Source organism: Elephas maximus, chromosome 4, assembly GCF_024166365.1.
Source record: "Elephas maximus indicus isolate mEleMax1 chromosome 4, mEleMax1 primary haplotype, whole genome shotgun sequence".
Lineage (NCBI taxonomy): Eukaryota > Metazoa > Chordata > Mammalia > Proboscidea > Elephantidae > Elephas > Elephas maximus.
In genome coordinates, this window is record NC_064822.1 from 116,669,184 (window position 1) to 116,687,508 (window position 18,325).

The following is an 18,325-nucleotide window of genomic DNA, read 5'->3' on the forward strand; positions in this document are numbered from 1 at the left end:
ATGCTAGGCATTTAGCTGAAATGAACTGGTACTATCCATTTTGAATCTGATAATCATATGGCCTGCTATGCCTGGAATAACAAATTGAAGAGGAATGGCATTGTGTTCATCATCAGAAAGAACTGTAAAAAGGGCTTGGGGGAGGTGCCTGACCTCCTCCAACCCCACAAGGGGGAAGGCAAACCAAGATCAATAGTGCAAGGCTGACTCCCATGAGGTGGAGGCCAGACAAGCCTCCTCTCTCTGCCATCTTTACTAATTCTGACACCAACCTTCTTTCCCACAGCACTCTCTGTTGGGTTCTATAATTCATTGCAATGGCCACCTATAACTCACAAACCATACTCACAACTACAGGGTTTATTCGGGGAGTAACAGTTACAATTCAGGCTCAAAAACACTCAGGATACAGTTCTTCTAGCAGGATAGCCTCTCCTCACCTGTGCTCACAGGCACACCTCTCCCTGGCCCTCAGTCTCTGCCCAAGGCATTCAGCTTTCTCTCTCTGTGAGCTGGGAAGCCCACTGCGCTGTCTCCTGCTGCTGGGCGTCTCCTTCCTTGGTGGTGCCAGTGGGCTTGTCCTCTCTGCTCTGGGATTTTTTTTTTTTTTTTAAGACTAAACTGACCAATCCCCTTGGTAGGCCACAATTACCCTATCACACAATCACCTGGGTGGGAGTTACAATACTGTGGCTAGAAAGACCACACACAAAAGTAATTAACCCGCTGCAAGAACATTTCAAGATCTACCCTGAAGTACAATGCTTTCAATGATAGCCTAGAAGGAAGACCGGTTAATACGACCCAGAGACTACTACATCCAATATAACCCTGGCTAAATCATATATCTGATAAGGGACTTGTAGTCAGAATACATAAAGAACTCTTGTAACTCAGCAGTAAAAACACAAATAACCCAATTAAAAAATGGGCAAAGAGGGGTGGAGGCTGGAGGGAGGGCAGAATGGGGAGTAACTGGTTAATGGGTAGGGAATTTTCTTTTGAGATAATGAAAATGTTTTGCAACTACATAGAGATAGTGTTTGCACAACCTTGTGAATACAGGTAGTCCCCAACTTAAAATGCATTTGGGTTACTGCAAGTTTCACTTAGACTTTTTTTGTACATCTTATCATTAGTGATGTGTACTACGTACAGTGTTGCAGCACTTAATTGGCTGATGCTATTCTCGGATGTTCAGTCGCAGATGTTCAATGTTATGATTTATAAAGATACTGATAATAAAAGGCAATAATAATGAAAACCAAAAAAAATGAGGTGTTTAACATGTCAAAACTGACTTAAGACGGAGTCGTTGGAACCCCATCACGAGTCAGGACCTACCTGTGTATTAAGTACTACTGAGTTATTCACTTTAAAATTGTTATTTTTATGTTATGCGAATTTCACCTCAACAAAAAGAAAATGGGCAAAGAACTTGAATATTTCTCCAAAGAACACAAATGGGCAATAAGCACATGAAAAGATGATTAACATAATTAGTCACTAAACAGCAACAACACAAAAACCCAAACCAGTTGCCTTCAAATCAATTCTGACTCATGGTGACTGCACGTGTTGCAGATTAGAACTGTGCCCCATTGGGTTTTCAAGGCTGTGACCTTTTGGAAGCAGATCGCCAGGCCTTTCTTTCAAGGTGCCTCCATGTGCATTCAAACTGCCACCTTTGGATAAGTAGTGAAGTGCTTGACCATTTGTGCCATCCAAATCCAAAACCAAATACTATGAGGCCATTAAAATAATGATATATATATAAATGCACTGACATGGAATGGTCTCTACAATACATTTAAAAATGAAAAAAGCAGGATAACAATTGGCGTATATCATATGATTCCATTTTTTACAAAACAATACATGTGTTTATAGAAATAGGAAAAACTCTAAGATTATACCCCTATACATCAAAATGTTAGCAGCATCTGTCTCTAATGGTGGAATTGAGGATGATTTTTCCTTTTATTTTTTCTTTGTTTTTTCCATAAATGTTTTGCATAGCATAGGTATTATGATTGATAAAAGGAGAAGGGAGAAAAGAAAAAAAAAACCCAAAACCATTGCCATTAAGTCGATTCCAACTCCTAGAGACTTACGTTCCTAATTAGTCATTGTTGTGGGTAACAACCCAGCGGCACCTGAACCCGTCAGTGGCATCTCCAAGAGACCGAAGAAAGACTCCGGAACCAGCGATTATGACACGTGTGTGGTTTATTCGGGAGGCTTACTTACAGGACTGTGGCCCAGGGTGGCAGCTGGACCAGTTTAGTGCTCTGCAGCCACCTAGCAAGAGACACAAGCCTATATACCATTCCAGCTGGGACCAAGGCTCATTGTTTTTCTCCCATATCTTTGGGAGGTCTGTCCCCAGGGACTTCACATCCAGGCCCAGATGTTTTCCTTCCTGTTGCTAAGGCATTCTTCGGCCTTGGCCACTGGCCCAGTCATGCCACTTCCAGCCTTGTACCTTAGCCTGAGTCCATCCCGAATTCATCCCCAGCATGCTTCAGGGAAGAGCAAAGCTGATTCCATTAGGAGGGAATGCATATAGCTGAATACCATTACCCTATAATCCACCCCTGCATGCCCTCCTAATGTCCTTACAATCTTACCGCCCCCTCTTCAGCGATAACCCTCGGACTTGTTATGCAGAGGAGCACTGCAAAACCAGACCATATACTCAGTATAACCAGCAACACAGGAAAAGACATAGTAATAAGAGTCCCAATGTCACCCAGAAGCCTGTCCACCAGGTGGACGGGAGGGATTGCAGCCAGCTGAAGACAGGATCAGCGGTGTCATGTTTGATAGAAGTGTGGTGTTGCTGCCAGTCCTGCAGAGCCAAAAACACGTTTTTAGAGGCATCAGGGCTAAATATGCAACTTTCAGTTTTTACTATGGCACAGGTGCCACCCTGGGTGCCAGTCAGGATGTCAAGGGCCATCCTACTCTAGATGGCTTTCTGTATTTGTCGAGTCCCCACATTCAGAATGGTGTTAGCCCACCTGGTGGTGTTAAGTGCAGCTGTGGTGTGTCTGGCTAGCCCCTTTACCTGCCACTCCACATCTATAGTGGTGGCCTGGGGCGAGAACAGGGGCAAGGGGCAAAACCACCATGATGTGTGCTGGTATCTGCGCCGGGCTGTTACAGTTTCCCAATTGCTGGGAACACTGGGGAGGGTGGTGTAAATATGAGCAGCTGTGTACAGCCGCCCCCAGGTTCAGGGCCCCACCCAGTTGTAGGGCAGTTACAGCCACCCATGCAAGCCATGTGTCCAAAGCCACCCCTTGGGCAATGGGTATGCCCCTGCCCATAGGCTTTGCTTTTGCTTCCCTAACCAACTATTGGCAACTAGCAGGGTTCTAGCACGCTGTTGTCAGGTGTCCAGCTCATCACCCTGAGAGGGTGAGAGTTATTAGTCCCATTCCAATGCTCCCAGTAAAGGGGAACTTGGTCCTTTATAAGAACTTGCTCCCACTGCACATGACTGTTTTTCTCCAACATGCTGTACCTCTCTTGCGCTTCTCACCACAACTGGGACCAAAATCCTGGTGGCACTTTCTTGTTGCTTTGCTGTTGCCACAGGCCCTACCCGTACCCGTTGGGGTAACAGGCTACGGTCCAATTCTCATGGCTGACCTTGTATTAACACTCCTAAAGCCTGTATTTGTTTTACAGTGAGTGACCTTAGCCTGCTGGAAGGCCTCCTCTTCCTTTGTCTCTCAATCACAAACTGCTCCTTTCTTCACATTCTCTGTGTCTCTGTCTCTTGTCTCTTACGGGCTCAGTCGTCTTCTCACACCCTCACTTTCTAGAACACTCCACAGTTACACCTGTCTCTCTCTTTCTCGCTCATTCTCTTCCTCTCTAGCCCCCTGTATCACTTTCTCATCCAATCTTTTTGTTTCTCTCCCCTCAGTCTCACTTCTTTTTTCACTAACCTATATAGGGCCCATAGGGTTTGGGCTACATGGGGTATGAAGGGGTGTTAGTACCCCAGGAGCCCAACAATTGCCTGTAGTTGATTCACAGGTTCTGGGCATGGGTAGGCTTGGACTTTATCACCGCTTCAGGCATCACTTGAGTTTTACCCAGCCAGGTAACACCCAAGTACTTGATCGACAAACCAGGCCCCCGTGTTTTTCCCTCATTCACCGCCTATCCCCGTGACTCACCAGCTGCAGTCTGCAAAGAAGCAAAGAAGTCAGAGGTCAGCATGACATCATCAATATAGTGGAATACGGCCACCTCAGCAGGGGGAATCCACTGCTTGAGGTCAGTGGCAACCATGCCATGGCATATGGTGGGGCTACGCAGGTACCCTTGTGGGAGCACGGTGAAAGTCTACTTCCTCACCTCCCAACTGAAGGCAAACTGATTCTGGCTGGCTGAGTGTAGAGGGATGCTAAAGAAAGCATCAGCCAAGTGGTAAGTGCCCAATGCCTCCCCCATTTGCCCCATCATCTGTGCAATGTTGGGTACAGCTGCAAACAAAGGAGAGTCACCTTATTCAATTCCCAGTAGTCTACCATCATTCTCCAGGAGCCGTTTGGCTGGTGCATTGGCCAGACAGGACTATTGAAGGGGCTCTTGGGTGGTCTCAGAATTTCTACTGGGTGTAGCTCCTGCACAGCCTCAGTGATTTCTTGGTGCCTGCCAGGGAGGCGGTACTGCATTAGGGCCATGACCCGAGCTGGGAAGTGCAACTGCACAGGGGACCATTTAGCATTACCTTGTACTACAGTTTCTATGGCTTTGACTTGCAGGTGGAACTCACTGGAGGTCTGCAGGTCCAGCCCCAACAAGATATCTCTGCCCAGAATGTATTCCAAAATCGGGGCTATGTCTACTTGGTAGGCCTTTGGGGGGTAGTCTTCCAATCTGCAGCACTAGTTTGATTTGGCGCACCCTGATGGCCCCACTCTCATAACCATCAATAGCTGTTAGTGGCCCTTTAAATCTATTTGGGTTATCATACATCAGGGTGCATTCTGTTCAGGTGTCCACCAATGCCAAAACACGTTTGTTAGTGGGGGTCCAGTGTATGATCATTTCAATGTGTGGCCTCCAGTCCCCTGTCACCCAGCGGAGGGCTTCCTGCACCTGTGGAGCACCTTGGCCACACCTCTAGTCGAGGGGTGAGGGAGACTCTCACCCCTCAGCGGGGGGAGCCTTAGGCTTGGCCTCCTCTCATGGTCTCCGGTCAGTGCCTTTGTGGAACCCAGATCTCTTGTCAGGAACAATTTGTACACCAAAGAAACACATTTATAGAATAGACAGTTTGATCAAACTGGCACAAATAAGAAATGCCCTTGCAGGGAACTGCTGCATTGAGACCCCAGACTTGCTTGTCTGAGATGCATGGTTCAGGCTGGGGTTGTCTTGTCCCCTCCCATCAGCCATTTAAACCTGTCCATTGAAGTGCTCAATTGCACCTATGTCTTGGGGTGATAAAGAGTGTGAAGAGTTCATTCAAGATCCAGTGGAAGCCTCTGTATAGGATAAAAAGGCCCGATACAGTTTACTTGCTGAGAACACCGTGTCCTGTTGGCTCAGGAATCTGTCGCTGCACAGGTTTTAGCCTTGGCCAGGGTCTCGTAGGCAGGTCGGCTTTCCTGTGCTATCCAGCATTTTCTGATGACAGTGGCAGTCCATGCATGTAGGCCCAACCTAGGATGGTGTGTGAATCTCCATGGACAGTCCTCTCTTAAATCCAGAAGGTGGTTGATTGCACATCTCTTTGCTCTGGAGCAGACAATGCTTCAGCCTGTGTAGTCAGCTGGTTAAGACTGGCCTGCTCATTGGCTATTTTCCCCTCTCAGCCTAGGGACTCTTCTGATGACTATCCACACAAGTAACAAAAGCTTATCAGGAGAGAACTGATTTTATTATTATTATTATTATTTTGTCCAGATGTCTCATTTCTATAGGGGATTGCCTTATCTGTCAGTCTGAGGGTTGTCAGTGGCCAGATTGAATGGCCAGGCTGTTAACTATGGCCCATGCCACAGTTTCTGTTTGCCCCTCTAAAAACGGCCCTAACTTGCAGGCAAAAGTTTACAAAGGCGTGCATTAATACATCAACATCATCAGTACATACAGTAAGGATTTGTAGGGGCCCAAGGGTCTTATCCATAGTCAGACTGGGGCAAGTGTCTCAATGATAGTGACCTGAGACTGAAAGTATATCTTAAAACCTTGCTGGACTTTAATTGTAACACAAGGCCTATGGTCCTTGCTGGTGACAGAGAAATTAGACTTAATCCTCAATCTTAATTATTTCTGAAAGATCTGGGAATAGTTGGCAGAGCCCTCACTCATTTGTGGGGCCACACCTCCACCACACTGAGTACAAGCATGGGTCCAGCCCAGTTGCCTGGTAACCTGGAGGTGGGTCCCCCTCTTTTGGTTTTCCCTTACCATTGAAGCTGCAGCTAGGTTGCTGTTCAGTTATCTTGGCCGGGGCAGCTATCAGAGAATTCTGAGGTCTCTTCAAGGTCGCTCAACACAAGCTATCTTGAAGGGGTTTTTACTCCTTTTTTTTTCCCTGATGTTTTAACTCTTGCTTTGCAGTGGGTGTTACAGGGTGTTCTCAGTGCCAGGGACCTGTTTAGCCACTCCAGCTAGCTCCAGTCCTATGCTCTACTGATTGAGCTAGATGGGCTTCGCTGGCCAACTTGGGATTTCTCCCACAGAAAAGCGTATGGGCCAGACCTCCGCACATAAAGGTTGGTGGCTACCCTGTGATTTCCCCCAAAGATGCCTCTTGCTTCTGCAAACGGGACACTAACGTTTCAGTGGAGGACGAATATGCTGCAGGCAAATCCTCCAGTTGCAGCTCTGCTTCCAGCTGTCTGATTAGGGCCCTAGTGGCTGGCTCCACATTGGACGCTCCTGTCAATGTTGCCAGTAGAAGCTACCGCACACTAGCTGCCTCAGCACGGCAATCTGGCTTTCGCTTTGGGGCCTCCAGCTGACACAACGTATTTTCAATGCCCTTAGGTGCTTTCGGGGCATCCCTGTACTCATAAGGTGGGCTCTTGCTATCTAAGATAGCTGCGACCCTCCCGCCACCCATGGAGGACAGGGGACATCCCGGGATTCACCCCGGCAAGGTTCCTCTCCCCGCCATATGTCCGGTGCTCCTGGAGGTTTCATCTGTCTCCTGGATGGCTCGCCAATTGTTGGGTAACAATCCAGTGGCACCTGAACCCAAGGTCAGTGGCATCTCCAAGGGACTGAAGAAGGACTCTGGAACCAGCTATCATGACACGTGTGTGGTTTATTCGGGAAGCTTACTTACAGGACCATGGCCCAGGGCGTTGGCTGGACCAGTTTAGTGCTCTGCAACCATCTAGCAAGAGACACAAGCTTATATACCATTCCAGCTGGGACCAAGGCTCATTGTTTTTCTCCCACATCTTTGGGCAGTTGGTGTCCCCGGGGATTTCACGTCCAGGCCCAGATGTTTTCCTTCCTGTTGCCAAGGCATTCGTTGGCCTTGGCTGCTGGCCCAGTCATACCACTCCTGGCCTTTTACCTTAGCCCAAATCCAGGTCCATCCCAAATTCATCCCCACCATGCTTCAGGGAAGAGCAAAGCTGATTCCATTAGGAGAGGATGCATATAGCTGAATAGCCTTACCCTACAGGTGTCATCAAGTTGATTCTGACTGGTATCGATACCAAGTGACAGAGTAGAATTGCCTCCTAGAATTTTCTTGCCTATAATCTTTATAGAAGCAGATCACCAGGTCTTTCTCCTGTAGAGCTGCTTGGTGGGTTCCACCACCAACCTCTCCATTAGCAGCCATGTGCTTATCCATTGCAGCACCAGGACTCTTTTACTAGTCATTAGGGAAATGCAAATAAAAAACCACAATGAGATATCAGTTCACCACCACTAGAATGGCTAAAACAAAAGACAGTAATAAGTGTTGACGAAGATGTGGAGAAATTGGAACTCAGATTGTAAAATTGATTGTAAAACGGATTTCAAATGGATTGTAAAGTGGTGTAGCCACTTTGGAAAACTGCCTGGCAGTTCCTTAAAATGTTAAAGATAGAGTTAGCATATTGACCCAGCAGCTGCATTCCTAGATATGTACCCAAGAGAATTGAAAACATAGGTGTTCACAAAAAACTGTACCTAAATATTCATGGCAACATTATTCATAATAACCAGAAAGTGTGAATATCCCACATGTCCTCCAGCTGATGAATGAGTAAACAAAATGTTGTATCCATACAATGGGATATCATTCAGCCATAAAAAGGAATGAAATGCTGATACATGCTACAACCTGAATGAACCTTAAAAGCACGCTAAGTATAAGAAGCCAGACACAAAAGGCCACATATATGATTTCATTTATATGAAATGTCCAGAATCCATAGAGACAGAAAGTAGATTAGTGGTTGCCAGGGGCTAAGAGGAGGGAGAATGGGGAGTAACTGCTAATAGATACGGGGCTTATTGGGGAAGGGCTGATAAAAATGTTCGGAAACTAGATAGTGGTGATCATTGCACAACTGTGAATATACTAAAAACCACTAATTATGCACTATAAAGGGTTGAATGTTATGGTATGTGAATTATATTCCAGTAAGGTGAAAAGAATTAATGTACTCAGCTGCTAACCAAAAGTTAGGGGTTCTAGTCTACCCAGATGTGCCTCAGAAGAAGGGCCTGGTGATCTACTCCTGACAAATCAGCCATCGAAAACTCCACTCTGACGCACATGAGATCTCCACGAATCAGAAATGATTCCATGGCAACTGGTTTGGGTTTCTGTATTATAAAATCACCCCGACTGCAGGCCCCAAGATAGGAAGCCACTGCAGCTGTTTTGGGAGGAAGGCCCATAGCACCAGGTCTGAGAGCCCCTGTTTACATCAGCCTATTTCATCTTGAAGGAGCCCTGGTGGTGCAATGGTTAAAAGGCTCGGCTGCTAACCAAAAGGTCAAGGCAGTTTGTATAAGAGCCGGAGACTCCGACTTAGAAAAGACCTGATGATTCGTCCCTGTGAAAATTTAGCCTGGGAAACCCTGTGGGGCAGTTCTATTCTGTTCTGTAGGGTCACTATGAGTCTGGAATTGGACAGACACAACAACAGTGTCTCACCTTGGCAGCCGTAGAAGTGGGCTCAGCTGAGATCAGCTTGCCCTTTCCCCAGGGGCTTTGGATTTTAGTATCCCAACTTAAATTCAGCGGATGGGGCTGAAGGGCCCAGGAAACTCTGACTGACCAGGGCAGCTTTTTTCTTTCTGCTTTGCTGTTTGGCAACAATAGACCTGATTTTCAGGCTGAGCAAATTAATATTTTATATTAAGGACACTGGTGAGAACTGGCAGCCTGGACTCTTGCCACAAGAGGGGGGTGTTGTAAAAGCAGTGCAGAGAGGGAGTTACCCAGTAGGGATGCCACAAAGTCCTCTCACATCTCCAGGACTGGACCCTATCTGAGCAAATGAGGCATGTGTGTGTGTGTGTGTGTGTGTGTGTGTGTGTGTTGGAGGGAAGAGGTGAGGTATGTTTGGAGAGAGGTCTTGAGTACAGTTTTTATTTTTTTTAAAGATCCCTCAACTTTGCCAAGTGATCCTGGTTTATAATAAAAGTCTGAGAGAAATTTTGTCACCATTGTTGCATCACTGTGTTTTTTTTTCTGGTCTTTTATCTTCACCCCCTTGGAGTTTAGGAAAACTATTGGTTAGAAAAGGAGCACTGGTGGCACGGTGGTTAAACACTTGGCTGCTAACCAACTGAAAGTCCTACAGTTGGAACCCACCAGGAGAAAGATGTGGCAGTCTGCTTCCATAAAGATTACAGCCTTGGAAACCCTGTGGGGCAGTTCTACTCTGTTCTCTAGGGTTGTTATTGAGCTGGAATTGACTCGACTGCAATGGCTTTTTTTATTAGTTAGAAATTGGGTGTGATTTTACGCTTAGAAATAGAACTCCGTGGGTATGTTCGTCAAATTGTGAATTCCTGACAAGGGGAAAGACCAGCTCTTTCAAGGTTAATACTGATAGCTTGTGTAAGCAAAAGGGGCCTTTTTTTTTTTTTTTTAAATTGTACTTTAGATGAAGGTTTACAGAACAAACTAGTTTCTCATTAAACAGTGAGTACACATATCGTTTTATGACATTGGCTAACAATCCCACGACATGTCAGTGCTCTCTCTTCTCGACCTTGGGTTCCCTAGTACCAGCTTTCCTGCCCCCTCCTGCCTTCTAGTCCTTGCCCCTGGGTTGTTGTGCAAAAGGGACCTTCTTTAATTAGGCCATGAGAATTGTGTTGCTGAAGCTCTGTCGTCTAGCCTGGGTCATTGCCCCATTCCCGTCTCTTACTGTGAGCCAGCTCTTTGCAGTGGGACTGGTTAATTTTTTATTTTTTTTAACCCCATGTCCAATAAAAAGGATTTTAGTGGTCCATATATTCCTTCCCGCTTGTTACATTACTGATCTGTGGAGGACGGAAGCAAAATTCCAGAGGAATTTGAAATCCAACGTAGGAAAACCATTTTCCAAAACAAGGCTTTGTCAGGTAATATTTTTCTTTCTTTTCGTGGAGTCTCACATACTGGCCTGAAATGAGCAGCGATTGAAAACAGTGCAAGCACTAGGCATCAGCTGCCCTAGTATTTGCTAACTTTTTTCCAGTTGGCAGAGGGTGGCAGCTTTAGAAATAAGGCTGAGATTGGAGAATCTGTCAACCAAGTTTTATTCATGGACACATGTTGTTGCTGTTGTTAGGTGCCATCGAGTTGGTTCCGACTCATAGCAACCCTGTGTACAACAGACGGAAACACTGCCTGTTCCTGTGCAATTCTCGCAATCATTTTCTACCTTCTTGGATTATTTGCTTAACACACAGATTGTGTAAGTGTGGTGAAAGGATACAACCCTGCTGCACACCTTTCCTGACTCCAAACCATGCAGAATCCTCTTGCTCTGTTTGACCATCTGCCTCTTGATCTATGTACAGGTTCCTCATGAGCACAATTAATTGTTCTGGAATTCACATTCTTCACAATGTTATCCATAATTTTTTACGATCCACACAGTCGAATGGCTTTGCATAGTCAATAAAACACAGGTAAACATCGTTCTGTTATTCTCAGGATCCATCTGACATCAGCAATGATATCCCTGGTTCCACATCCTTTTCTGAATGCAGCCTGAATTTCTGGCAGTTCCCCGTCCATATACTGCTGCAGACGCTTTTGAATGACCTGCAGCAAAATTTTACTTGGGTGTGATATTAACGATATTGTTTCATAGTTTCCACATTCGGTTGTATTACTTTTCTTTGGGTTAGGCATAAATACAGATCTCTTCCAGTCAGTTGGCCAGGTAGCTGTCTTCCTAATGTCTTGGCATAGACGAGTGGCACTTACAGTGCCTTGTTTTTCACCAATGCCTTCAGTGCAGCTTGGATCTCTTCCTTCAGTACCATTGATTCCTGAGCATATGTTACCTCCTGAAATGGTTGAATGTCGACCAGTTCTTTTCGGTATAGTGATTCTGTATATTCCTTTTGTCTTCTTTTGATGCTTCCTGCACTGTTTAATATTTTCCTTGTAGGATCCTTCAGTATTGCAACTCAAGACTTGAATTTTTTTTTCAGTTCTTTCACCTTGAGAAATCCTGAGCATGTTCTTCTCTTCTGGTTTTCTAATTCCAAGTCTTTACACATGTCATTATGACGCTTTGTCTTCTCAAGCTGTCCTTTGAAATCTTCTGTTCATCTCTTTTACTTCATCATTTCTTCTGTTTGCTTTAGCTGCTCAGTATTCAAGAGCAAGTTTTAGAGTCTCTTCGGACAACCGTTTTGGTCTTTTCTTTCTTTCCTGTCTTTTTATCGACCTCTTGCTTTCTTCATGTATGATGTTCTTGTCATTCCTTAACTCGTCTTGTCTTCAGTTGTTAATGCTCAACACATCAAATATATCCTTGAGGTGGTCTCTGAATTTAGGTGGTATATACTCAAAGTTGTGTTTTGGCTCTCGTGGGCTTGTTCTAATTTTCTTCAGCCTCAGCTTGAACTTGCATATGAGCAATTGATGGTCTGTTCCCAGTCAGCCCCTGGCCTTGTTCTGACTAATGATATTGAGCTTTTCCATCATCTCTTTCCACAGATGTAGTTGTTTTGATTCCTGTGTATTCCACCTGGCGAGGTCCACGTGTATAGTTGCCGCTTATGTTGTTGAAAAAAGGCATTTGCAATGGAGAAGTTGGTGGTCTTGCAAAAATCTATCATGTGATCTCTGGCATTGTTTCTATCACCAAGGCCATATTTTCCAACTACCGATCCTTCTTCTTTGTTTCCAACTTTCATATTCCAGTCACCAGTAATTATCAATGCCTCTTGATTGCATGTTTGATCAATTTCAGACTGCAGAAGTTGGTAAAAATCTTCAATTTCTTCATCTTTAGCCTTAGTGGTTGGTGCATAAATCTGAACAATAGTCATATTAACTGGCCTTCCTTATAAGTGTATGAATATTATCACTGACAGTGTTGTACTTCAGGATAGATTTTGAAAAAATGGACACATGTAGCTTCTTTAAAAAAAGTTTGAGGCCATCTAAAGTAAAAGACACATTACAATAAGGTTTTTAAAATGCAAATAGAAATACAAAAAGAAATAGAAAATCAAAACAATGAAAAGGAAGAGAGAAGAAAAAATGCTGTTCGTAAGGGTTGATAGAAGTACTGATTGTTAAATTTTGCCTTGAACATCTAAGACAATATGAAAAAGTAGATAATTTAAAAATAATGAAGAGTCCTTAGGTGGCGCAAATGGTTAAGCACTTGACTACTAGCCAAAAGGTTGGTGGTTCGAACCCACCCAGAGGTGCCTCAGAAGTGCCTGGCGATCTGCTTCCAAAAGGCAGTGTTGAAAACCCGATATGAAGCAGTTCTACTGTGAACCCATGGGGTTGCCATGAGTGGAAACTGACTGGACAGCAACTAACAACAACAGCAAATACTATTTACTTAGAAAAGACAAAATCTTTCCTGGTACTAAGTACCTGACAGGATTTATCGTGTGAGATCTTAGACGTTGTACAGCTACACAGTGTTCTTAGGAAGTTTTATAGCAAATGCAGAAGCAAATTTCCTCTTTTTCTTTTATCAATTTGTCTTAAAGACTTAGGATAAAACCTTCAAGTCTAATTCAGTGAAAGAGATTCTGCCTGTGTGAGGGAAGGGCACGGGGTTGGTGGGTGTGTCAGTGTGGCTTTTGGAGATTTCCCCATCAGAATGGACATCCCTCAGAAAGTGGGAGGTCAGCAGAGCCTTCTTACCCACTTGGTATAGCTTCTGCAGTGCTCTAAGACTCTTGCCTGGGAAGGAGAATTATTTCAGGGGGTGAAGGAATAGGTTTCCATTGCTTCTGGGTTTTTGCTTGGTGCCTTTTTTGTCACGCATTTCAAGGACGGCCATGTCTATAGTCAGCACAGACAGGAGTGTTTGCCCTCATGCAGTTTCCAGTCTCAGAAGTAGCCTGGCACACCGGGGACAGCATGGACTTGGGAGACAAACAGCCCTGGACTGCAAATCTCAGCTCTGCTATCTAGTTGCTTAATGACCTTGGGAATTTACCTAACCTCTAAATGACTCATAATACCGTCTCAACTTTTTAGGATTGTTATAAAGATTGAATGAAGTAAAATGACAGCAACATACCCATTGCTGTCGAGTTAGTTCCGACTCACAGTGACTCTATAGGATAGAGTAGAACCGCCCCACAGGGTTGCCAAGGAGCAGCTAGTGGATTCGAACTGCAGACCTTTTGGTTAGCAACAGAATGCTTAACTACTGTGCCAGCAGGGGGCACTTAATAAATGGTAGCTATTTTATTATTATTATTATTTTAGTAGTAGTAGTGACATAGGGCCGCTATGAGTTAGAATCCACTGATGCATTTCTGTCTCCTTTCTATACAAATCTTTCCTAAATTACTCCAGCTCTTGCTTTCTATCCAAGCTGCCCAAGTCTGCTCCAAGACCTTATTTCCTTGATTGCCACTGCAAGCTACCACCACCCAGCTTTAACCTCCCCTTTTCTATTGGTTTCTTCACTTAGTCTAACACCAGATACAATTTACCACATAAAAACAAAAAACAAGCCTTGTCTGGATTTTATTAACACTTCAAATTATGGTCCCGCTTTTTTTTTTCACTTGATGGCAATGGGTTTGGTTTTTGGTTTATTATTATTAGTAGTAGCAATAATAGTAATAGGGGATATGAGAAAGGTGCACAATCAAATATAATGCATGGCAGTATATGAAAGTAGTCCCTGGGTAATGCAGATGGTTAAGTACTTGGCTACTAACAAAAAGATTGGAGGTTCAAATCCACCCAGAGGCACCTTGGATGAAAGACTTGGTGATCTACTTCTGAAAGATCACAGCCTTTGAAAACACTATGGAGCACAGTTCTATTCTGAAACATGTGGGGTCACCATGAGTTGGAAATCGACCCAATGACAACTGGCTTAATTTTTTTTTCTTGTCCAGTAAGGGGTACGTGGTTCCACAATCACTGTTTCTGTGAAGCGGTCCCTAACTTTGCCAGTCAGTGTGTCATCCTTCTTTGCTGCCTGCCTCATTAGTCTGTGTGTGTACTTCTGTTATGGCACCTGTCACACTGCAATGCATTTGTTTGGTTACCTGCTTGACTCTCCTTTCTACACTGTGGCTTCGTGAGGATAGGAGCAAGTATTAGGTCAATACAGAGTCCCCAGGATTTAACGCAATACCTGGCACATAGTAAATAATAGATATTGGTTGAAGAAAAAGGGAAGGGTTAAAGTGAAAACTGTTCTCTTTCTATCAAAGGGAAAGGAGGGACCCTCACCATGTGGCTCTACCTGGTGGGCCTCGTGAGCCTGTACTACCTTCTGCGCTGGTACCGGGAGCGGCAGGTGGTAAGCCACCTCCGAGACAAATATGTTTTTATCACGGGCTGTGACTCAGGCTTCGGGAATCTGCTGGCCAGGCAGCTGGACCTGCGAGGCTTGAGGGTGCTGGCTGCGTGTCTGACCGAGCAGGGGGCCACGCAGCTGAGGAGCCAGACCTCAGACAGGCTGGAGACGGTGATCCTGGATGTCACCCAGACAGAGAGCATTACTGCAGCCACCCAGTGGGTGAAGGAGCGTGTGGGGGACAGAGGTATGAAGAAGTATTTTTTCCTTGTCATTTACTTAGGCGTGAAGATGCTAAGGTTTTTATGTATGTCTTTTTATGTGTATATATATGTAAGGAGTCCTGACGGTACAGTGGTTAAGCATTCAGCTGCTATCCGAAAGACTAGTAGTTTCAACCCCACCAGACGCACCACAGGAGAAAGATCTGGCAGTCTGCTTCTGTAATTATTACGGCCTTGGAAACCCTATGGGGAAGTTTGACCCTGTCTTACAGGGTTGCTATGAGTCAGAATCAACTCAACAGAACAGAACAACAAAACCCCCCCCCCCAACCCATTGCTGTTGAGTTGATTCTGACTCATAGTAACCCTATAGGACAGGGCAGAACTGCCCCATAGGATTTCCAAGGAGTGGCTGGTGGATTTGAACTGCTGACCTTTAGGTTAGCAGCCAAACTCTTAACCACTGCATCATCAGGGCTCCATATATCTATATATAGATGTATATGTGTATATATATATGTATTTACATACACACATGTATGTTAAAAGCAGGGCTTAAAAGACTGGTTTTGTCATTTGAAGGATAGTCATGATTCTTTATCATATTTCATTTGCTTAATATTTACATTGAAAAATGAACCATATATATATAAAATTGTGCTTTAAGTGAAAGTTTACAAATCAAGTCAGTCTCTCATATAAAAATTTATATACACCTTGTTATATACTCCTAGTCGCTCTCCCCCTAATGACACAGCACACTCCTTCTCTCCACCCTGTATTTCCGTGTTTATTCAGCCAGCTTCTGTCCCCCTCTGGCTTCTCATTTCTCCTCCAGACAGGAGCTGCCCACATAGTTTCATGTGTCTATTTAATCCAAGAAGCTCACTCCTCACCAGAATCATTTTCTATCTTATAGTCCAGCCCAATCCCTGTCTGAAGAGTTGGCTTTGGGAATGGTTCCAGTCTTGGGTTAACACAAGGTCTGGGGACCATGACCTCTGGGGTCCTTCTAGTCTCAGTCAGACCATTAAGTCTGGTCTTTTTATGAGAATTTGAGGTCTGCATCCCACTGCTCTCCTGCTCCATCAGGGGTTCTCTGTTGTGTTCCCTGTCAGGGCAGTCATTGGTTGTAGCGGGGCACCATCTGGTTCTTCTGATCTCAGGCTGATGTAGTCTCTGATTTATGTGGCCCTTTCTGTCTCTTGGGCTCGTAATTACCTTGTGTCTTTGGTGTTCTTCATTCTCCTTTGCTCCAGGTCGAACCCAATATATCTGAGGCTATTATTGTACCTTGCAAGTGGAGTATTTACTAACGCAAATTTATGTTTGAAGAGTTTTCAAGGTGTTCTTAAGAACCGATTCTTATTCCTCTGTTTGCACTTAAAATATAGGCATTCCTCCAAGTCCGCCTTTGGTCATCTTCTCTTGTTAAGTTCCATTTTCTCTAGATAATCAAGTCATCTTTCTTTTCCCTACTCCTTCATTTTATAATTCAATAGGTCCTGTTATTTGAACCTCCTAAGTATTTCTCCACCCCAGGAATTGCAAACTAGTAATAAAATTGTTTTGCTTGGGTTACAGAATATTAAGAAATATATATTTTAAATTAGCTGCTGACATTTAAAAATCACAATATTTCACATAAAATCACAAGATTTGGCCTCCCTGGGCCCACATTCCTACATGATAGTCTTTAGATGGAGCTGAGCAGTGGCTTCCCCTTTTTAGGGGACCTAGGCTCTCCAGTTCTTCACAGTCCCCACCATTCCCTATTGTCTTATACAAAGCCTGGCTCTCTACTTTGTGTTATCTGTGGGTATTTGAGTTTATAGTTCCCGATCTATTTTGTCCCACACTATCCCTACTGCCACTCTTCAGTCCAGGCCTTTGTTATTTTTTCATACAAACCATTACAGCAGTCTCATATTTGGTTTCCTTAACTCTATTTTTTTCTTTCTCCTTTTAGATTTTCTGTTTAAAAACTTCCAGGGGTTCCCTGTTGCCGTGCTTCACTGTCTGGTCTCCAGTGTGTCATTCCAGCCTTGGCACCCATGGACAGCACCCTGTACTTTGGTCACACGGAATTACCTGCTGTCCCAAGCATGCAACGAGTTCCCTTTGACACTTTTGCTTTGGCTCCTGCTTTTGCGCTTGGGCTTCCTTTGCCCAGAGTGCTCTTCTTGTCTCTGCCTGGAGGCTTCCTCCTTGTCCTTCAAAATCCTGGTTATTTCCTTCAAGAAATATTACCCACTATGGCTTCTTGAATCTGTGGTTTAGTATCCTTCATTAGTTCTGGAAAATTCTCAGCCATTATTACTTCAAATATTACCTTTATTCTAATTCCTTTCTCCTTTTTTTCTGGGTTTGATCAGTCATATGATAGGTATTTTTACTTTGTTCTTGCATCTCTTATCTTTTCTTTGATTTTTTCCATCTCTTTTTTCTCTGTGCCTCATTCTGCATAATTTTTTATCTTCCAGTTTACTACTTACTATTTTCTGCTATGTCTATCTACCATTAAGCCTGTCCACCAAATTAAAAAATTTCGGTCATTATAGATTTTATTTCTAGGAGTTCTATTTGGTTTTTTTCCAAATCTACTTTGATCATTGGTATCATATCTCTATTAAAATTTTCAATTTCTTCTTTTATTTAAGAATATATTTAGAATACTTCTTTTTATATTATGTAACTATATCTCTAGTATATAAAGTCTTTGGGAATCTTTTTCTGCTGTGTATTGTTTCTGCTGGCTCTCACATATGGTGCTTTGTATCCTTTTGTGTTTAGTGGTTTTTGACAGTGAGTTGCTGTTTTTCTTACTAACTCTCTCTGGTGATTTTTTGATGTGTGCAATAAAGATACCTCCAGAGAAGATCTACATTTGCTTCTGTCAGGTGCCTAGGGGCACTCAGAGCCCTACCTTAGACTTAACTCTCGGCATAAGGTGTTTTATGTCACCCAAGTAGTATGAATTTGGGTTGTAAGCCCTCATGAAAGATAGCTTGTGGTTATGAACCCTCAGGGGTGATTCTTCCCCACCCAACACCAAAGTTCAAGACAGACAATTCTACTTTCAGACCTTTTGAAGGAGACATTATGTCTAGTTTACCCTTAGACTGATAGTGTAGCTATTTGGGAATC

At 44.0% G+C, this 18,325-nt stretch overlaps 1 protein-coding gene across 2 annotated transcripts in view; it reads left to right on the forward strand.

Moving 5' to 3' along the window:
• The window catches only part of HSD17B6 (hydroxysteroid 17-beta dehydrogenase 6), a 39,920-nt gene that overhangs the window by 12,216 nt on the left and 9,379 nt on the right, over positions 1-18,325 (forward strand). For both annotated transcript variants that reach the window (XM_049883616.1, XM_049883617.1), the window contains exon 2: positions 14,869-15,201. In XM_049883616.1, coding sequence (XP_049739573.1) covers positions 14,889-15,201 — 313 coding nt within the window. In that variant the 5' untranslated portion in view covers positions 14,869-14,888. The remainder of the gene's footprint in view (positions 1-14,868; positions 15,202-18,325) is intronic.